At 41.8% G+C, this 22758-nt stretch overlaps 1 protein-coding gene and 2 pseudogenes across 2 annotated transcripts; 2 read left to right on the top strand and 1 right to left on the bottom strand.

Moving 5' to 3' along the window:
* Positions 1–1769: 1769 nt before the first annotated feature.
* Positions 1770–16679, top strand: LOC142447057 (NXPE family member 1-like). Of its 2 annotated transcripts, XM_075548770.1 has the most exons (5): positions 1815–2437; positions 10455–10516; positions 14863–14865; positions 14929–15141; positions 16144–16679. In XM_075548770.1, the coding sequence occupies exons 1-5, from the start codon at positions 1839–1841 to the stop codon at positions 16677–16679; spliced, it is 1413 nt and encodes a 470-aa protein (XP_075404885.1). In that variant the 5' UTR covers positions 1815–1838. The 2 variants fall into 2 exon arrangements, with proteins under 2 accessions (XP_075404884.1, XP_075404885.1); XM_075548769.1 differs by lacking the exon at positions 14863–14865 and having other exon boundaries at positions 1770–2437.
* LOC142444312 (osteoclast-stimulating factor 1 pseudogene) lies at positions 5978–6820 on the bottom strand (annotated as a pseudogene).
* Positions 16680–18889: 2210 nt separating the features above from the next.
* LOC142445997 (actin-related protein 2/3 complex subunit 5 pseudogene) lies at positions 18890–20562 on the top strand (annotated as a pseudogene).
* The last annotated feature ends 2196 nt before the right edge of the window (positions 20563–22758 follow it).

The following is a 22758-nucleotide window of genomic DNA, read 5'->3' as shown; positions in this document are numbered from 1 at the left end:
ATCAGTCGCATCAAGCAGTATCGTACAATTGCTACCACAGTCAGTTTCAAGACATTGCTTTCCTTCTGGAATCCCTTGACCATCAGTTCCCTTTGACCTGCCCCTCCACCACTGAATACCCCCCCCCAAAAAAAAAAAAAACCTTATTCTACTTGCTGTCCCTGTAGGATCAACAATCCCGGTTTTCGTATACTGAAAAACATAACAAAATTTTAAGAAGGTGACCACCAATGACAAAATACATCTGAGATAAACACCAGTATGAACAAACAAAAAACAATATCTTAAAAACCAGATCAGGAACACAGCTTTCCCCTAGATCCTGCATGCGTCCTCCCCCCAACTACCATGATCCGAATTCTACCTTGCAGGGCTGGATATGGCAGAGATTGTACACTGGTGCATATGGGGCTGGAGGCACAGGGAATCCAGGGTGGATGATACCTTCAGGACCAGGGGTGTGAGGGACGATGCTGGGAGAGTGGAGAGTGAGTGGGTTGGAAAGGGGGAACTGATTACAAGGATCCACATGTGACCTCCCCTTGGAGATGGACGGCAGAGAAGGGGGGGAAGGGAGACCCAGATAGGGCAAGATATGACAAAATAACAATGTATAAATTACCAAGGGCACATGACGGAGGGGGGAGCGGGGAGGGAGGGGGAAAAAAGAGGACCTGACGCAAAAGGCTTAAGTGGAGAACAAAGGCTTTGAGAATGATTGGGGCAGGGAATGTGCAGATGTGCTTTATACAATTGATGTATGTATAGGTATGGATTGTGGTAAGAGTTGTAATGAGCCCCTATAAAATGTGAAAAAAGAAAAGAAGAGAAATAAAAGAAAGTGATTAGGGCAAAGAATGTACAGATGTGCTTTATACAATTGATGTATGTATATGTATGGATTGTGATAAGAGTTGTATGAGCCACTAATAAATGTATTAATTACACGGTTTTTACCATTCAAGCCAGGTTTATCATTTTGATCTATAGTCATCTCTCCAGTGCATCCTATTTGGTAACCAGGTTCTTCCCATCCCTCCATTATGGATAGAAGAAAATCACTGGAGGCCTATTTCCTATGTAGATCTCACAAATGTGTCTTGGGTTCCCAATGTCATCCATACCCTTCTGAAAACCAGACTCTTACAGTTGAGGCTCTGACACTATCCCTCTTTTGGCTTCAGATTTTATGATTTACAATCCTTTGATCATGGATGTTGGTGTATTTCTTCGATGTGGACTTAGTTGACATCATCCTTAAATGACTGTTTGTTTGGAAACAAGCCTTTAAGACTCCACATGCTATTTCATCTGATAGCCAGGCACCATCTAATTTCTTCTCCACACTTTGTTATAGCACCCATTTCTTCTGTGTTCCCTTCCTAAGGGCGATTACCAAGGAAGGCCATGATATAAGAACTAATTATTCTTCAATTGGCGCTAGGATTTAGCAGTAGCACTACTATCTTACGTAACCCTCTTAAAGTATTCTCTGAGCTGTATGTCTTGAATTTAATGTATCTATCTGCAACTGTTGGAGCTTCTCTAGAATATTGAGATCATAGTAGAAATATTTATCTTTTATCCAAATTTAACAGGTTTTAAATAAAGTTACTGATACTATGTAAATGAGCACTCAAGCGCATCGGAAGTAAAAATGACTACAGACAGGTTCATTTCACAGTTTGTCGCATTCTTTTTCATTTCAGTTTTGGTCAGACTTACGGTTACCAATCTTCCTGTGTAACAGGAATGCCACCACAATAACCTCGTGTCCTGAGGCACCACTGAGACCACTGGCCTCCCCAACAGAGACTGACCTGAGGATAAAGGACATCATGAAGCAACTGGACCAGCTGATGCCCCCCAGACCTTTCCCCCACGTGAACTCCACCACCAGTGCCACACACAGCACAGTCTCCGTTCTCAACCCTCGAGACACCTACTGTGCCGGGGAGCACCTAGACCTGCTGCTGGAGGCGAGGGACCACCTGGGGCGCAGGAAGGAGTATGGTGGGGATTTCCTGAGGGCCAGGATGTCTTCCCCCACCCTGAGGGCAGGGGCTTCAGGAGAGGTGACCGACTTCCACAATGGCAGCTACCTGGTTCGCTTCACTCTCTTCTGGGAGGGCCCAGTGTCTCTGTCCCTGCTGCTTTTCCACCCCAGTGAAGGGGTGTCCGCTCTCTGGAGGGCAAGAAATCAAGGATATGGCAAGATTATTTTCAAAGGCTCATTTCAAAATGGCACCTCCCATGTCTTCACTGAATGTGGCCTGGTCCTAAATACAAGTACTGAATTGTGCCAATACTTGTATAACCAAGAAGCCTTCTATTGCGTGAAGCCCCAGCACATGCCCTGTGGTGCACTCACCCATATGTCCTCCAGGAATCAAGACATTTCTTATCTTACTGCCGAGGAAAAAGGGCTTTTAAGAAGGTGAATATGCTTTCACTGAGGGATGCTCACACGCGGAATTGGAGTACCCATTTCAATTAGTGTTGAGCATGAGTCTCCACAGACGCCTCCTTTACTTGTGATTCAGGGCAGACATGTGGCTTCTTCCCAGGGCCCCTGTTCATGACCGTTCACTACCAAGTTGTGCATTTTCACTGAGCTGTTTAATGAAATGGCTAGAAAAGGTGGGACTTTATAAAATGTATGCCTTCATTCATAGTGACTGGTATTCTCAAATTGAGTCTTGGTCTCACTCATTATTGTCAGTGGAAATGTATTCCGTGTGTTAACATAGATGTTCCACCATGTAAGGTTTCCCTTGGAGCCCTGGCGGCCCTGTGTGTTAGGTGTGGGGCTGCTAACTGCCGTGTCGGCACTTAAAAGTACCAGCCCTTTCAAGGGAGCAAAGCGAGACTTAAAGATTAGACTTCTTTATGGCCTTGGAAACTGTATATAGGCCCATCATGAGTTGGAATCAACTCAATGGCAGTGAGCTTGGTTTGGTTTGGTTTGGTTTGGTTTGGAGCCACGTGTAGTAACATCCATGCCCCTTTGACTCTCATATCATATTCTATAGATTCAGCCTCTTAAATACCTTTCACATTAATCCATTTCTATTCTCAGTGCTATCAGGCAAGTTCAGACCACCTTCATCCCTTCCAGGTTACTTTTCACAGTTTCCTATTTGGTCTTGGTCTCCGCAACTATGCCTTCTTCAATTCATTGTCTATACTGAAACCCAGTATTCTCTCCCGAAAGGTAGTTCCCAAAAGGACTCCTTCATATTTGCCAACTTGTGACCTAATGATCCCTGGAAGCATCTATGTCTTAGTTAGCTAATGCTGCCATAGCAGAAATACCACAAGTAGGTGATTTGAAAGAACAGAGATTTTCCCCCACGCCCCCCACAGTTTGGGAGGCTAAAGTCCAAATCAGCATCTTGGTCATGTTGGTTCCTTCCCTCCCAGTATGCCTGGGCACACTGGTTCCTCAGCTTATGGACAATCTTCCCGTGTCTCCTGTCTTCCCAATCTGTGCTTACTACGTTTCTTCTGGTTGTTTTAGAATTCAAAAAGGTTTGTTTTAGGCTACATCCTACACTGATAATATCTCAACTAACAGATTGATTACATTGCATTGCGTTATGGAATATGAGTGTGTTGTTGTTCTTAGATGCCATAGAGTCAGCTCCGAACCATAGCGATCTTATGCGCAACAGAATGAAACAATACCTGGTCCTGTGCCATCCTCTCAATTGTTCCTGTAGCCACTGTGGGAGTCCATCTCATTGAGGGCCTTCCAATCTTTTCCCCTCTTCCTTATGTTTACCTAACATGATGTAAGTATGTAACACAAGGCCTCGCCGTCTTTGCCTCTGAGGAGCATGTGGTCATACTTCTTCCGAGACAGATCCGTTTGTCCTTTTAACGCTCTGGTACTTTGAATATTCTTCTCTAGATCCACAGTTCCAATGCTTATGCCAAGCACACATTAGTCCTCAAAGGAACATCCTTCCCTTCAGTACTCTTAACGAGGTCTTATGCAGCAGATTGACCCAATGCAACTCGTCTTTTGATCTCTTGACTGCTGCTTCCATAAGCATTAGATTGTTCATCCAAGCAAGACAAAATCTATGACAACTTCAACCTTCTCTCCATTTATCATGATGTTATTTATGGGTCTACTTGTGAGGGTTTCAGTCTTCTTTACATTAAATTGTAATCCATACTGAAGACTGCAAACCTTGATCTTCATCAGCAAGTGCTTCAAGTTTTCTTGACTTCTTCAAACAAGATGGTGTTATCTGTATATCTCAGATTTTAAATAAGCCTTCCTCCAAACCTGATGTCACGTTCTTCTTCATATAAGCCAAATTCTCTGATTATTTGCTCAGCATTGAATAAGTATGGTGATAGGATACAACCCTGTCACAAAACTTTCCTGATTTTAAATCAATATTCCCGTATTGTTGTCCAACTGCCTTTTGATCCATGTACAAGTTACTCATGAAGACAATAATGTGTCCTAGAATTCCCATTCTTCTCAAGGTTACCCATGTGTTTTTTTTATGATCCACACACCCTTTATATAGTCAGTAAGACACCAGTAAACATCTTTCTGGTATTCTCTGCTTTCAGCCAAGATCCATCTGACATCAGCAATGACATCCCTTGTTCAATATCTTCTTCTGAATCTGGCCTGTACCTCTGGCAGCTCCATGTCAATGCACTACTGCAACCATTGTGGAATGATCTTCAACAAAATTTTACTTGCATATGATTATCAATGATACAGTTCTGAGCATTCTATTTGGTCCTCTTTCTTTGGAATGGGTATAAACATGGATCTCTTCCAGTCAGTTGGCTAAGTAGCCGTCTTTCATATTTTCTGGCACTGACAAGTAGGTACTTCCAGTGCTTCATCAGCTTGTGGAAACATTTCAATTAGTATTCCAGCAATTCATGAAGCCTTGATTTTAGCTAATTCTTTCAGTGTAACTTGAACTTCTTTTTTCAGCACTATTGGTTCTTACTCATATGTTACCTCCTGAAATTGTAGAATGTCAACTAATAATATTTTGTACTATGACTCTGTGTGATCTTTCCATCTTCTTTTGATTCTTCCTGTATCATTCACTATTTTGCCCATAGAATCTATCAGTATTGCAACTCCAGGCTTCAATTTTTTTTCTTGATTTTCTTCAATTTATCATAGGCTGAGCATGTTCTTGCCTTTGGGTTTCCTAGTTCTAGGTCTTTGCACAGTTCAATATAATATTTGGCTTTGTTTTCTCGAACTGCCCTTTGAAATTTTCTGTTCAGCTCATTGATGTCATTTCGTCCACATGTATTAGCTACTCTTTAGTGAAGAAATTTCAGTCTCTTCTGACATCCACATTGATTTTTCATTTTTTCCCTGTCTTTTAAATGACCTTTTGCTTTCTTCGTGAATAATGTTCTTAATGTCCTCCCACAGGTCATCATTAGGGCTTCTGTCATTAGTTTTCATTGCGTGGAATCAGTTCTTGAGATGTTTTCAAAATTCAGGTGGGATAAACTCAAAGACATATTTTGACTCTCATGGACGTGTTTTCCTTTCCTTTACTTCATCCAGAACTTACATGTGAGCAGTTGATTATCTTGTTCACAGTGGGTCCCTGCCCTGGTTTAGCTGTTGATTCTGAGCTTTGCAGTGTATCTTCACACAAATGTAGTCAATTTGGGTTTTTTGTATTCCATGTTGAAAAGTCCATGTATATAGTAACTTTTTTTCCCTCTTAAAACATTTGTTTTTGTCAGAATAGCTGACTATATCCTTTTAAGTATTGGTTTATTTTTTGGTTTATTATTCCAAGCATCCTGCTGCCCCGCCCCCACCCCTTGAAAACCCCATTCAAAGTATCTCAGTTCTTGAAGTAAAGAACTTAAAAAAAAAAATCCTGACTCCTTTTTAAAGGAAAATTTCTGAACATTCCTTTAGGAATAATCTCTTCTCATCTACTCTGGTGAACATGAATGTACTTTATACAGCAATGTATCCAGTCCCTGTTTGATAAACCAAAGGTGAGAGCTGCACGCATGTTCTGTTCAAACACACTGCAGTGCTGCCACGTGCATATGTTCTTTTTTTTTTTTTTTTAATAGTCACCAACACTCTTCTGGCAAAGACAAGGCTTTTGGAATGGCAAAAGCAACCCGAAGTTTTAGATGTCAAAGCTGTGGGAGGGAATTCATCGGAGTCTTCAGCAGCAGCAGCATTGCTTCATGTCTGAACTGCATCTGTCCCTTGTTTCTTTTTCAGGAGAGAGGCACAGGCAGTAGTCGTCCCCAGACCCAGGGCCAGCTCCTTCTCATTGTTCCTTAAGTCTCTTCCAGCATCTTTTACCAGAAGCAACTGGACCATGGCTGCATATCCCTTCAGGGAAGCAGCCTGCAAAGCAGTGGCCCCCAACTTGTTCTGTTGGGTCAGTTCCATATTTGGCTGAGTAAATACTATTTCCACTATATCTTTGTGACCGCCGTGGCAGACCTAGTATAAGACAGTGCTCCCAGCTTTGTCTAAGCCAGTAACACCAACACGGTTGTCCAAACACTCTCTCAACCAGCTCAGGGTGCCTCTTTTGGTAACTTTGTGGAGCGGTTTGTCGATGGATTCTGCTTTCTCAGCCACATGGTTGTTTGGAATTACCCCAGTTCTGCCTTTGCAGGTGCCTTTCCACCAATTGGTGTCACTCATGTCGGTAATGTAAATAATATCACCTTCTTCAAAGTATAATTCATCTGGAGTTCTGGGCTCAAATGTATACAGAGCTCTGAAGACCTTGACTTGTCCTGGTTTGACTGGTTTGGGTTGTGACTTCGACATCTTGCTGCCTGGAGCAGCTAATCCTACAGAGAACGCACAAGAAGCCAACCAAACATCCTGCCAATCAGCGCTCTGGGCGCTCCAACGTTTCTTTTTTTGTCTGCTTTGCAGTCATGCTCTTTTGGAGACCTAATCCAAGCTTGAGCTGCAGCAGATGCGGACGCAGGCACAGCGGCTCCCTACAGTCACCTTTTGTGTTATAGAAGTATTTGGTATGAACAAGTCACTGACCTTGCAAATTTCTACCATGAAATTTACAACTTCATTTCTATCATCAAGCCCATATTTTCCAACTATTGTACCTTCTTCCTCTTTGTTCCCAAATTTTATATTCTTTTCACCAATAATTATCGATGCATCTTGATTGCATATTTGATCAACTTCTGACTGATGTCATTAGTAGAATTCTTCAATTTCTTCAATTTCATAGATTAAATATGAAAGGAGTCTGCTTAATCCACAACTGATTTAATCATACACAACTCCCTCATGACTGCAACTAGACCATTATTTGTTCAAACAACTAGGAAACATTGGTACATTTTTCAAATATACATAAAGTTATCAAATTGGTATATAAACAAATATGCTTGACACACTGGATGTATGTACAGATTGATAAGAGACCCTAAGGAAATGATTTTTTTTAATTCGTACATAAAATTAACCATCACACCCTGAGCTAAAGAGGCATTCATAAACTATAGAGTGTAAGCATACTGCTATCAAGTATATACTGCCAACAGCGTGCCTTTCCCCCGTTTATTACAAACAGATACTAATTCTTAGTCTCCCTTTTCTCTGAAAACACATCATGGCTTGCAACGAACAATCAGGGTCTCTTCATCAGTCTCTTTGGAGATTAGCAAAAGGTACCTATCCTACATGTCGTCACCACAAATCCCAGAACCTGTGTGCCTTTCTCCTGAAAATCCCTGAGTCCATCTGTCAGTTCCAGACTCTAGTCCAGGTGCCAACTCTCCATAAGCTTCAGAGACTCAGAGTGCTGGCTTTTCCCTTCACATTCTGCCACCATCCTTTAATTTCTTGGGATTTCCCTCTTCTAACTCTTGCTACAGACCAAAATGCTATAATCTCAGTAGTCACTGTTTTAGCAGTTTACAAAGTCAAGGTTTTTCTTTCCCCCTAAGACTTGGAGAGATACTTTTAATGGCTAAGAAGTGGATTGGGTACCAAATTTAGAAATATCATATGCATTTTAGACTCTTACCTAGTTGTCCAAGTTTTGGTTTCTGATCCATATTCTTTCACTCCTTTCTGAAATCAGGAAAACCTTAGTTGAATTTCTATTTCTTTTCTTGATCACTTATTGTACAGTTTATCAAATCTCCTTCTACCTACTGCCTACCCTTATGCAGTATTTCAGAAAGGGTGAAGCACAAGTTGATTCCTTCCCTATTCTTGGTATTCTACCTGAAGAGGAAACCAAAACAGAACATCAGATGCTACTTACATGCATGTTGCACATGGCACTTGGGTTCACAATTCCTGCTTGGCTGTCTCTTCTTGTCTAGACTTGCATAAGTACGTACCTGGATCTGAAACAAAGAGTAGATCAAAGAAAGTGAGGGCTTTAAAGCAAGAAGAGTCAGGTAGTGTTGCATCCACCTGTATTTATTGGAGGAAATAAATGCAATGTATGTTTTCATGCATCAGATAGAACACTACTCTTGTGCAATAACTTTAAAAGATGTTATAGATACAGAAGTAGGCCAGACCTTTCTTCACCAACTTACATTAACAAGTTTCTGGGGGAAAGTTGAAATAATGCATAGTAGGAGTCATGAGTAAACAGAGCCCTATGATGAAAAGGCTTCAGCGTCATGTGGTGGAGTTTTACCCTCTTACTAAGAGATACGGAAACAATAAATATTTTAAGCAGGAACACAGTTGCCTTTATCCTGAGAAAGAATGCTCCAACCTTGTGTTGAAGAATTGTGGTTGGATAAAACTGAGATAAGCTTGCTAATTATAGGCTCACAGTAGTCTAAGAAATATATAATGTGAACTTGAATAGTTACCGTGGAAGTAGGAAGAGAGAAAAGAACTCGTGAAATCAAAATATTATTCATCCAAATGACTAGGACACATTGATTGCATGGAGCCAATGAGCAGAGCTGCCCTGAACTTCATATGCCTCAGCAGGGCAGACGCTTTTCTAAAATCCCAATTTATCTGCAATGTCCAATATATCTAAATGTTACATCAACGATAATAGTTAAGATCATCCTCAAGAAGCTAGTAATATACAACAATAAGCGGTTTGTAAAAAAAAAAAAAAAGTAGAATTTAGGTAGAACCCTGGGAGAGGAGGGCAAGTGTTAAAGATAATAGGTGCAGATACTGATACATACACAGTCTTGCAATAATGATCATATATGGGAGATGAAGCCCTGGTGATAAAGTGGGTTACATGTTGGGTTGCTTAATGCAAGGTCAGCAGTTCAAAGTCATCAGGTGCTGTTCCATAGAAAGAGGAGGCTTTCTGCTTCTCTAAAACAGCCTTGGAAACCCAGAAGGACAGTTCTCTGTTTTATAGGTTTGCTGCAAGTTAAAAAACAACTCAATGGCAGTAGGTGAAGTTTGGATTGGGGTTATGGGATGAGGCATTAATAGACATGCAGGCTGAACAGGTATGGGAGGGAGAGTGAAAATATACCAACAAGTGTACATAGGCTTGACAGAGGATAATTGTACATGTGTGTGTACCTTTTCTGCAAATACATCCATAGTTGTGCTGCAACACACAGGGAACAGAGTAATGAAAAATATTTATGCATAAAAAACATTAAGGGAATGAGTCATTGGTCCTGGGGGATAAAGGCTGTAGGCTCAGGGGACACCAGGGTCAATTGGCATACCATGGTGCACAAAGACAATGCTTTCAACTCTCCTTTAGGGAGTAGTGACTGGGGGTTTAACGCTCATGAGCAGCCATCTAAGCTACCACTATTGGCTTCTCCCTGTCTAGACGAAAGAAGAGTGGTGGAAATGAAAAACATAGAAACAAATTAGTCTAATGAACCATTGACATCAGTCTCCATGACCCTGAGATCAGAAGGTCTAGATGGTACCAGGCTCGCATTACCTACTGCTGTGAAGGGGTCACATGAGAAGATCCTGAATAGAGTAGAAGAAAATTGTGGATCAGAGCTCAAAATCATAAAAATATCCAGGCTTTCTTGTCAGGTGGAGACTAATGGGACCTCTGGAACGCTGGCCCTTGGTAAGCCTTCTGGTCTGGAAATGAACTTGCCTATTGGCACAGTTTTCAGCTAAATAGGTCTACAGCAGTAACACCAGCCAAGTACACTGCGGAATAACCAGCCACGTGGGATCAAAAGGGCAGCATTTACCCAAGAGCAAGTTTCAGAAGGGCTAGCAGAGAAGGAGACATGGAAGCACAAATCACAGGGAGGACGTGAGATAACTGATATTACACCATGGGGATCTTATGAATCGTTAAATGGAAAACTGATCTGGTCTGTAAACCTGCACCCAGTTAAGGGAAGAAAAAAATCATCACCATCCTCTCTGAAGCAGGTGAATCATCTTATCTGTATTGTATGGACAAGCTGAAGGCTAATCAAACATCCTGTGTTGTTTTTTTAAGGTCCAATGTGGGTGTTGAAATGATGAAAGAATTCAAAAACATTGCTGTCTCCAGCTGTAACAGTAAGTTGGTTCTCTCCCATGGTAGGTGGTGCTTGGCCCAGATTCTTTTCAGGGGCACTCTTACACAAGTGCATTCGACTAGGCTGTCTAGAGAAACAAATCCAGTGACACTCACATATGTATAAGAAAGAGCCTTATGTCAGAAGGCATCCCAGCCCAGTCCAACTGAAGTCCATAGGCCGAATGCCAGGCAGAGAGCCCTCTTCAGAATCAATGTAGTTGCAGGCCAGTGATGGAGAAGGGTGAAGCAGGATGCAGGAAGATCACAGCTGATGGATGCAGGGTCACGTGAATACAAGGTTGATAGATACATGGCAGTCACCAATAGCTCTCAGGGCTGAGAAGTCCACATGAGACTAGCATCCAAGGCAGACGCATACTCCCAGCAACTAAGAAAGCTACAGGGCAAAGAGAGAAACAGTTACCAGCCTCTCTCATTTCTGCACTAAAGGCCACATCCCCAAGCAGGTGTCATCAGGCTACCACTTGATTGACAGTTTGAATTCTGCCCCTACCTCCACACAGGTCCCATCAAGTTGACATAAAATCTAACTGCCACAGCGGGAGAAGTTTTCAATACTAATGTTAGTAATCATAGTTGTCCCAGAGCTCAAGTTTTAATGGTTGACTATTAAGACAAGCACTTTAGGTGATTTTTTTTGTTTTTCCCTCTTTAGGGTAAATTAAGTGGTGGTGGGAGGGTTACATTTCAGATCATCAACTTTGTATCCAACTGTTTAAACTAGTAGTCAAATGCCTCAATTATTTACCCTTCACCCACTTCATACTTTGACTTCTTCCTCTGGTGCACTTGTATCTTCTGTTGCACAGAAGTTCACAGCAGCTGTGGTCTAGCCCATTGCTTTCTTTTCCCTCCCCTGCCCCTATGCCAAATCCTGCCAATCTCAAGTCTGTTCCCTTGGTCTGAAGATCTTTGTCTTCTTTTTTAACTATATTCCCTTACAATGATGGTATCATGTAACACTTGTCCTTTTGTGATAGACAAGTTTCACTCAGCATGAGGTTCTCCAGATCTCTCCCCATCATGAGGTGCTTCATGGTCTCATCATAGTTTTTCAGTGATATATAATATTCTATTGTGTGCTAGAGTTTCGATATCCATTCTTCTCCTGATGGCTCTCCAGATTGATTCCATCCTTTTGCCACTGTGAGCAATTTTGCAGTGAATTCACGCTATTGTGTGTATGAGTGTGTATGTTTGTGTTATGACTCTTCCTTCTGTAGAACACATCCCTGGCAGAGGGATGTCTGGGTCCTGTGGAATTTCTTATCCAATTTTGAAGTGGCATCATAGTGTTTGTGCACATTTATAGTCCCACCAGTAGAAATCAAGGGTTCCAATCAATCCTAGGCCTCTCTAGCATTTGTTTATTTACTGGACGCTTATTGTTTTGTTAACTTAGTTGCTTAGTTGGTAATGTCAGTGGAAGGTGGGATTTATTGTTTTGGTTTTCATATCCCAAATAGCTAGCCATCACGAGCATTTCTTCTCGAGGTTGGTTTTTTTTTTTTGGTGGGGGGGGAGTTTGCCATTCAGATGCCACCTTTCCTTGGTACAGTGTTTGTTCGTGTCTTTTGCCCACTTTATACTTGGGATCTTCTTCTCTTATTGAGGTATTTAAGTTCTCTATAGATTTTAGAAATTAGTCCCTTGTCTGTTCTCTCATTGCCATTTCCGGTCCCCCCTCCCCCCAAGCTCCCTTTTTACTCATTTGGTAAAGTCTTTTAATGCATATAAATGTCTTATTTTTAGTAGGTCCCAGTCATCAATTTTGTCATCCACTGTGTGTTTTATTCAACATATGTGATAGTGTGTCTATGCCCAGCCAAAGGATACCTTAAATTTGTAAGGCCTCTTTTCTCACTGATGATCTGTGTAGCACTGGGTTTTACATTTTGGTCTTTGATCCATCTTCATATATCCTCAAAATTCAGGTGGGATGTACTGAAGGTCCTATTTTGGCTTTTGTAGACTTGTTTCAATTTATTTCTGCTTCAACCTAAACTTGCTACATATGAGCAATGGATGATCTGTTTCACAATTGGCCCTGATCTGCTTTTAGTTACTGATATTGAGCTTCTCCATCATCTCTTCCCACAGATGTAGTCTATTTGATTTCTGTAGATCCCATCTGGAGAAGTCCATGTGAAGAACCTTTTGTGTCAGTGAAAAAATACGTTTGCCATGAAGTCACTGCTCTTGCAAAATTGAATCGTGCAATCCCCAGCTCATTTCTGTCACCAAGGCCATATGTCCCAACTACCATTCCTTCCTCTTTGTTCCAAAATGCTAAATTCTTGGCATTCCAATTGGCAACAAACATCAATACATCTTTATTTCTGGCTTGATCAGTTTCAAGCTGAAGAGGTTGGTATAATTCTTCTATTTCATCCTCAATAGCTCTAGTGGAGCCCTGGGGGTGCAGTGGTTATGAGTTAGTTGGGCTATGGCCCATAGGGTCCGGGTCAGCAGTTCCAAACCACCAGCAGCTGCAAGCGTGAAAGACTGTGCTTTTTCTCCATTAAATAGTTACAGTCTTAGAAGCCTCCAAGGGTCGCTATGAGTCAGCACTGACTCGATGGCATCGTGTTTGGATTGGGCAGAGCTCTAGTGGTTGGGACATAAGTCTGAGTGACAGTTGTGCTGATTGGATTTCCTTGTATACATACAGATATTATCCTATCAGACAGCATTGTAAGATCAAGATCGATCTTAAAATGGCCTTTTAAAGAATGAATGCAGCACCATCCCTGTTGAATCAGTCATTTCTGGCAGAGGAAACCATAAGACTGCTGATTCTAAGTGGCCAGGACCCGTCCAGGTCAGCGTGCTAACACAGAGGATGTCAATCTGTATGCATTCCATTGCATTTTTGACGACTTCCAATTTTCCTTAATACACAGCAAGTTCCAATTTTTAATTGCTGTTTGCAGCTGTTTCTTCTCATTGTGATCCATGTCTCATCCACAAATGAAGGTCCCAAAAGCTTTCTAATGGTTGGCTCTACTTTGAGAAATAGCTCTTCCTCACTTACATTTAGAGTGTCATCTGATATGTGGCGCTACTCGTCTGACAGTATGTCTGACAGCTATCCGTAAGGTTTTCAGTGGCTAATTCCTGAAGTCAATAGCCTAGGCCTTCTTCCGGGTCTATTCTTAGTCTGTGAGCTCTGCTGGAACTTGTTCACATGGGCTGCCCCTGCTGGTATTTGAAATATCAGTGACATTGCTTCAAGCATGACAGCAACACCCAAGCCACCACACATTGCAACAAATGAGCTATGGCTCCAGAGTAGTAAAGTGCCCTAATTTCAGCTGGACCCACAGACATGTAAGTGAAGGTCAGAGCTTTACTTCCAGCTGGCTGTGGCCACAACTAGATTATTTTACAGAAATGAGAGTGCAATGAGAAGCCTCTTGGTCATACCTTAAAAGCAAAGCAAGCCCCTCCCTTCCCACAGCCTCTTTCTGACCAGCTGGAATCTTGATAACATGGTGGCAAATGAAAGAACTATGTTAGATGGTGAGATCCAAACCAGAAGGAGAGAATAACAGCAGCAAAGGAAGAGAAACTGGAGTCCTTAATTCAGAGACCTTGTAACAGCCCTGCCTGCTCACACTAGCACTGGGTGGCAAAGGAGAAATAAAATGTCTGTCTTTTTTAAGGTATTGTTATTTTCAGCCTTTTCCAGCACCTGAATGTAGGAGTGTTGGGTTAACAAAACCTAAAAGGGAAACTGTTGACTCAATGATGGGGTGGTGGCACACTGAGAAGAAATCACTTAGGACAAACCTGATCGTCTCTGCTGCGCCACGACAAACGTTCGATAACTTCTACATGTGATACGCTGTGCCAACATAACCTATCATTCTAGTGGAACTTGCTGGGAAATCGCCGAGCATTGGTTTGGGTTGTCTGCTTCGTGTCCCTTTTAGGAAAGCCCTATTAAAATGATACGAATTTAAGATAGACAGTTTATGCCAGTTGAAAGTTTGTGAAATGTACGCATACTGTATTTTAAGCTATTTTATAATTTAGGTCATTCCTTCGCTAACCGTGCAAAGGGAAATGATTTGATACAAAATGCATGACCATCATTCAGGATAGACCCTACCGCATACGCTAACACAGATTGGTGGGAATCGCCAAGAAACGGTGGAGGCGATAAGGTACAGGCAGGAATCACGATGACCCCAGACTTCTCAAAGGAATCCGTAGAAGTGCCTAAGACAGAGCTAGTAATCAAAGAACAATATTAGGAAGTGAAAGAAGTAGGAAACAGGAGGCGAAAGAATGACAGATTCCCAGAAAGGGAAAGACAGAGAAGGTTGAATGTGTACAAGTAATTTACGTCAATAAAATCACTTACCAAATGTATTTCTGTCACCAGAGAGTAAAACAGTAACTGAAAAATGCCAGATTGGAATGCATATTCCCGTTCCTGGTGGCTATGTGTTCAAAGGAAAGTGGATTACAACATCCTGTCAACAGATTCCATTGAATACAATAAAAATAAGTGACTGTTTCAAAGGAAAACTCATTTACCTCCTGGGAGACTCTACTCTGCGCCAGTGGATCGACCACTTCCCCAAAATTGTAAAAAGTATGTCGTCATTTTATATAATTTTAGAAAACCAAGCTAGGTTTTAAAATATGTTTATGAGACCTCTCTTTTTGCCATTTGTTCTGCTTTCTTTTTCTCTTTAACACTTTCACGCATATGCAGTTCACATCTCCGACGTCTCGGTAGTTCGTTCACATGCATGGGAGTTGTGCCATCGTCACTGCAGTCAATTCCAGGACAGTTCTTCTCCTCATACTGCTGTTAGCTCCACTTGCCGGCCAGCCTCTCCTGTCCTGTGAATCTATTGCTCCAGCTGTTGTCTCTGTAGGTTTAACTAATCTCGATTTAATATACATTATACAAACGCAAGACAGAATACAAGTGACCCAACAACGATGATACAAGGACAGAGGAAAAGCCCCATCGATACCAAAGCAGAAAGTATCAAAATCTAGAGCAATTATACATTAGGTCAAGAGGGAAATCACTGAGGACGTGTCACATTTTGACCTAACTGCAATTGCAGTGATCCGTCCTACGATGTGCTCTGTCTGGTAACCAGGCCTTCCTCATCTCGGGTCCACACTCAGAGGGCATTCACCAGAGGCTTCGTCCACATGGGGGACACTGCAAATGGGCTTTGGGCTTTCAGTGACATCCACAGCCTCCTGCAAACCAGGAGCTCAGAACTTAAGTTCTGAATTAAATATCATTCCCTTCTCTGGTGGTGGATTTGATTATTTACAATCCTTGGGTCACACATGCTGCTGTGCTTCTTCTGTGTGGATTTAGCTGATGCCTGCTGCCGTTTACTTTTGACTTCGTTCCATTCCCCGGACCTAAGACTTTGCATCTAAAATGTATCCTTGTTTCCATTTTCATTGATGATCAACACATAGGATCTAGAAAACAGCTCTATAGGGCAGTACTTTTCCAGTCAGAAGTCATCTCGGTGGGTGAGGATTTTAAATGACAGACTATACTGTTTAAAAAATAATCATTGCTGTACACTTCTTTAAAATGTATTTCTTTTGTCTTCAGCGTTAAAATTTTTCAATCTTCATGGAACTGGAAAGTTTATGAAACTCTTGCTTCTAGATCAAGAAAAGCATCTTCAGATTCAGTGGATGAAACATAGCCATCCTTTTGTTACTGGTACTCTCTACTCTGTGATAGAGCAGGGTTATATCCCCAGGGAAATTGACCAGATACCGGGGGATGAAAACACAGTCATCGTTATCACCCTCGGCCAGCACTTCAGACCCTTCCCCATTGAGGTTTTCATCCGCAGGGTCATCAGCATCCGAAAGGCTATTGAGTTACTATTTCTAAGAAGCCCAGCCACTAAAGTGATCCTTAAGACTGAGAACACCAGGGACATGAATGATGACCCAGAGAAGTTTGGAGACTTCCATGGCTACATTCAATATCTGACTATGAAGGACATTTTCAAAGATCTCAATGTGGGTGTTATTGATGCCTGGGACATGAGTATTGCATACGACTCTAATTGCATCCACCCACCTGCTCATGTGGTTAACAATCAGATTTCCATGTTCTTAAACTACATCTGCTAAAGGATGAATATAGAAAGTCATCAGAACCCAGTATAAATACACCCAATTGGATAGGCAAAGAAGTTTTATACTTGTCAGGGACTAAGACAATCTAGTCTTTACAGCTGTTGTTCAGTGCCATTAAGTCATTTCTGATTCATAGTGACCCTGGGCACAACCAAACACTCCAAGTCTCCCACGTCACCCTCACAATCACTGTTAGGCTTGAGCCCATCATTTCAGTCAGTCTATCTTCTTGATGGCCTTCCATCAGCATGACAATAGATCCAAGCAAAATGAAATAATTGACAACTACAATCTTTTCTCTGGAAGTATTTACAGGAAATCCATAATGGACATGGAAAACCAATACAGGAAACAGAGCTGAGAGAATTTGAAACAGGAAGAAGGATTACACCATGATAAGAACTTGCTTATAGGTGCTAATAAATGTTATTTTTTAAGCAAATGTGTTTCAGGATTTCTGTACTAGTGCTGAAAGCATCCTACCTAACACATGAGCAGGTTAATTATCAGCCTAATAGTCTAAACAAGACCCACCTAACTTTTGCTGGAAAGAGCCAGAAAGTACATGTTTTAGATCTTATGGCCTCTACCTTGTGGACGCAATTTTGTCATGTTGTGTTAAAGCAACTACAGACGATACATAATTGGGTAAGTAGGACTATGTGACAGGAAAACTTTGTCCACTGGCATTTGAATTTCATATCATTTTCAATAGCCACAAAGCATGAACTTTTCCCAACCTTTTTAGAATGTGAAAACAATTTGAAGCTCATATTGCTATTGTTAGGTGCTACTGAGTCAACTCCCACTCAGAGCGACATTACGCACCACAGAAGGAAACACTGCCCGGGCCCACACCATCCTCACAATTGTTCCTCTGCCCGAGCCCACTGATGCAGCCACTGGGTCCATCCACCTCACCAAGGGCCTTCCTATTTGCCACCTGCCCTGTGCCTTTGCATAGTCAATGAAACACAACAAACATCTTTCTGGTGTTCTCTGCTTTGAGCAAAAATCCATCTTACATCACCCATGTTCCACATCGTCTTCTGCATCCAACCTGAACTGCAGGCAGTTTGCTGTCAATATGCTGCTGTAACCATTGTTGGATGCTCTTAAATAAAATTTCAATTGTATGATATCAATGATATTGTTCTATAATTTGACCTATCTTTTATTTGGAATGTGCACAAATATGGACCTTTTCCTGTCAGAGACCTTCCAACTTCTAGAGACCCTCTGTACAAAAGAATGAAACACTGCTTGTTAATATCCATAAGGCTTTCAAGCGGCTAATCCTTCAGGTGGCCTCGGGTCGCTGTTGAAGAAGTATTGGGCTGCTAACCATAAAGTCAACAATTCAAACCCACCAACTTGTCTGAAAGAGAGAAATGTGATCTGTTCCTGTGAAGAGTTAGAGCCTTGAAAACCCTATTGGGTCAACTCTAAGTCAGAACCAACTCTGCAGAGGTTGGTTGGTATCTCAGGATCAGACCACCTCTTCCTTTATTCAAGGCTACGCAAATAACACATACACTATTATACTTAATCCTATAAGTTTGATATGGAGCCCTGGCGCTGTAGTGGTTACCAGTTGGCCTGCAATTCGCAAGGTTGGCAGTTCAAAACCACCTGCAACTCTGAGGGAGAAAGATTGGACTTTCTACTCCCATAAAGTTAATCTCAAACCCATAAGTGGTCTCTGAGTCAGCAGTGACTCCATGGCAGGAGTGAGATCAGTTTGGTACTTTTGCACTTGCTGCAGGCGTATCTTTTTATATTCTTACTATGAAACCTTACAAATGTTTAGTAATAAGTACCAACTTAAAAGGGCAGCTTAGTGAACTGTCAAAGACAAATACTTAGCCAATCCAATTATTAAACATAAATATAACAGAGAATATGTGCAGGCTCCATGGCCAGCCCAGCACAATTTTAATGAGAGGAATTAGAGGAGACCTAAAAACCTAAACATATGAAGGGACTACAGAAAGTTCGTGGGAAAATTCCATTCTCTTTTCATTCCAGTGTTCTGTGGTCTTTTTGAAGCCTCCTTGTTCATGTGATGTCTTCAGAGAGAAATACTAACAAGACCTACCAATAAAATACAAATACCATCCCAAACGGAACAGATTGTATGTGAGAGGAAAAGATTTGACAATGTGATTTTAACATCTCTGAGGAAGTGAAAAAGACCAGAAACAATGGGCATGATTCTGAAGAAGAAAAGTTTGCAGAACTGCCTTCTGCAGATGCTGGCAGATGCCTTTGAGTCAGCTCTGACTCCTTACAACTTAACCAAACAATTCTTCGTCCCGTACCAATCTTGGAATCACTGGTCAGTTATGAAGACTTACTGAAAGCTAAAACCCCAGGCCAGGGAACACTGGTCAACAAAAAAGGCCCATCAAACAGGAAACAATGGTGGTACGTTTTACAGCAGTGTAAGAGAGGCCCAATCTCCTCGCGCTCCCAACAGCAGCGGTGGTTTCTTGGTGTTTTGAAGTGGGCTCTCATTGTCAGTGTAGGATGCTGTGTCTTCATGGCTTTGATTTTCGTCTCCCAGCTGGCTAATTATCGTGAGCTGCTTTCTTAGCCATTTGGGTGTCATTTTTGTCTGTTCATGCCCTGGGGATGCAGGGGGTTGTGGAATTAAACTGAACACCTACACGAAAAAGTCCGTTCAGGAATGCCAAGGGTGAAGAAAACACTCAGAAAGATGAGGGAAACAAAGGTGATGGCTGCAGCGCCTGGTGAATGTGATCAAGGCCACTGAATTGTACACTTCAAAGCAGTGAGATGGAAACTCTACTGTTACATGGACTTGACCACAATAAAATATTTTAAAACATTTTTTTAAGTTCAGAGAGACTGTAGGCTTAAATGTGAAAAACAATTTTCTCTTTCTCGAGTGGAAGAGAGAACTGGAGGCACCGACCTGCGGGTTCCCGCTGGGCTGAGGCTGCTGTAGGAGAGGTAGCACCGAGAGGGGGCCTTTGCCACCGGTCGGCATCCGGGTTGTTGAAGAACATGCTGTCGTCAGCCCAGTTCCAGGAGGTGGACATGGATGACGATGAGGAGAACAAGTTCATGGGTGAGGAAGACAGGGTGGGCTGGTGGCCAAGTTGGGCTGATGACAGGGGAGTTGAACTCCTGCCTGTGACAAGGAGACATGGTAGCTGCATTGCAGGCTGCTCAGAAGCCCACACCCACCCCCCACCAATCAACACTAAGAGCCAGCCCAAGGTCAAGGATGTAGCAGGCAGCATTGTCTTGAAGGTACTCATCTCCAGGACAGAAGACTCCTCCAGGATCATTGGTGAGATTGGCGATGTCTAGAGGATAGAGGGAATGTGGGATAGAAAGGGGGAATCGATGACAAGAATCTACATATAACTTCCTCCCTGGGGGATGGACAGCAGAGAAAGGGTAGGGGAGTCATCAGACAGTGTAACATATGACAAAATCATAATAATTTGTGAATTATGAAGGGTTCATGAGGGAGAGGAGGCAGGGTGGGGGGAAATGAGCAGCCGATATTAAGGGCTCAGGTGAAAGTCAAGTGTTTTGAGAATGATGATGGCAACAAATGTACATATGTGCTTGACGCAAGGGATGGATGTACAGATTGTGATAAGAATTGTATGAGCCCCCAATAGAATAATTGAAAAGAAAAGGCAGTTCAATCTCTGGACAGCATGGTGTGGACCTCCTAGTGAAGTGTGCGGTCAGAGGCTCTGAGAGCCACTCAGACTATAGCAGTCCTGTGTTATGGCAGGGGCATGAAAAAGCACTTGCTGTGGGAGGGGTCAGGTCCATCGTCCAAGTCTTGACTGCAAGGAAAACGAGGTGGCCCAGCAGGCACTGGGCCAACTAGTATGAAGACTCAAAGAACCAAATGCCCCTGCTGCCCGCTGGGTGACCTCTGTGTCTCTCAGCTTTTGCCTTCTTGCTTCTTCCTCTCTCTCTAAAGATGAGAATTACACATGCCAGTATTCTTTGAAGGAAAATGGAGATGGCATAGAGGACACATCTTTTCAGCTGAAGTGTTTCATGTTCTCAAGCCCATTCAGATGTATGTACCAGTCTACAGGGTCAGTTACATTCCAGTTAAATTGTGTAATTTTTAACTCCTATTGACTGGGGTTTATTTTTGTCTTGTTTTTAGTCTAATCTTGAGAGATTTTATCAGACCTGAGAGATTTGGTCAGTATTCTAACTTATTGTTAGCCAGGCAGTGGTTTTTATATAAAATTCTATATGTATACATATAAATGAACAGCTGGCAGCTATTAACACTGAAAAACTGGACCATGGTCCCGCATTTTAAGCCAACGATTTCTGGAACAAGTGGTGGGTGAGCACTCTTACCACTTTCCAGCCCTGTCTGCGATGAGTTTTCAGTGTGTCACTTCCTCTCAGCATCCAGAAATCATGACTTCTCAGGTTCTTTGTGGTCACCCAGAGTGCACAGCAAGGAGTCTTACTCTCGATACATGAATCTATAAAATAAAAAGCCTATTTGATATGAACATACAATTTTTGTTCTAATGGTATGGCCCTGTTTGAGGTAACCTCAGTCCAACTCAGAAAGAATGCAGAAATTGATGTAATTCAAACTCTGAGCAGCCTCTGAATGAAATGCTCTTATCCGTAGAAATTGAGTAGTTGCCGTAGACATCATGATGTGTGGAACTAGGAAATAGTATGCCCTACAAGTGTCTTCAATGTTCTTCAGGGTAGTTAGAATCCAAAAGATTTATGAGCAGATACTAAAAAAAAATTGTGCTGGGTGGAACAGAGCTTTCTCAGTATGCATTTTTCCTGCTAGGCAATCATCTAGCAACTCACTCTGGGTTAGTGCATTCAGTGGCGTCACCTGGGAAGTTTCTCTCTGGCCACAGGGAATTTTTTCATAAAAGCAGTTTCTCTCGAAGCTTGTTTTTTTGTGTGTGTGATGGCTGATTTAAGAGAATAGCATGCAGCTGTGAAATTTTGTTTCCTGCTTGGTAAAATGCTGCAGAAAATGTTGTGATGTTGAACACAGCCTTCAAGGACAGTGCTATGGGAAAAACTCAAGTCATATGAGTGGTTTTTGTTGCAAAAAAGGTGAAATTTTGATTGATGACAAATCTCATTCTGGACATCCTTCAACTTCCCAAATGGACAAAAATGTCGACACCTAGTGCATTTGTAGTTTCTTCCACCAGGTCGGGTTATTAAGCAAGCTTTCAATTTAGAGGTTCTAAAAAAATTGCTTACCAGAGTATGACCAAAAAAGGCTTATTTGTGGCAGACGGGGGACTGGCTTTGCCACCAAAACAATTCAGCTGCTCATGCAGTCATCTCAGTGCACCTGTTTGTGTCAAAATAAATAAAAAAAACATTGGAAGAAAGAAGCAAGCCCTTTTTGCCCCACACACATTACTCACCTGACTTTGTTCCATGCAAATTCTTTTTGTTCCCGCAAATGAAGAGGTACATGAAAGGACAGCAATTTGACGATGTAGAGGAGGTGAATAAAAAAATGAGGGAAGTGCTGTCAGTCATCCAAACAGATGAGTTAAAAAAATGTTTCCAAGAATGGAATCACAGATTTGACAAATGTATTAAGTGTAATGGAGAGTACTTTGAAGTTGATAAAGTTGTTTTGTAAAAAGAACATTTAAATGCATAGTTTTGAAAAAGAAGTAAGCCGTTTTAGGTACCTCTTCATTGTTCCCATCCAAACAAATACACATTCTGTGTTTTATCTCATTGTGTGTGTGTGTATGTGTGTGAGTTTTAACAAATCATGATTACGAAGAGGTGACAACAAAAAGTGATTATTTTGTTGGTCAAACCAACTTGGTTCTCAAAAATTAAAAAAGACTGGTGCTTATAAAAATAGTTTTGAATAGCTCCAAAACAGATCCCCCTAATGAATATGACTAGGAGAAAATCAGCCTATGTTTTAAGTATTTACATAGCCACCAGTTCATCATCACTGATTTATATGAAAACTGCAGGGATGAGGGACTGGCCCCAATCCCAATTACGTGGAACCCTGCCCCTCGCCCCAGAAGAATTTATT

Source organism: Tenrec ecaudatus, chromosome 4, assembly GCF_050624435.1.
Source record: "Tenrec ecaudatus isolate mTenEca1 chromosome 4, mTenEca1.hap1, whole genome shotgun sequence".
NCBI lineage: Eukaryota > Metazoa > Chordata > Mammalia > Afrosoricida > Tenrecidae > Tenrec > Tenrec ecaudatus.
This window is presented reverse-complemented; position numbering and strand designations above follow the sequence as displayed.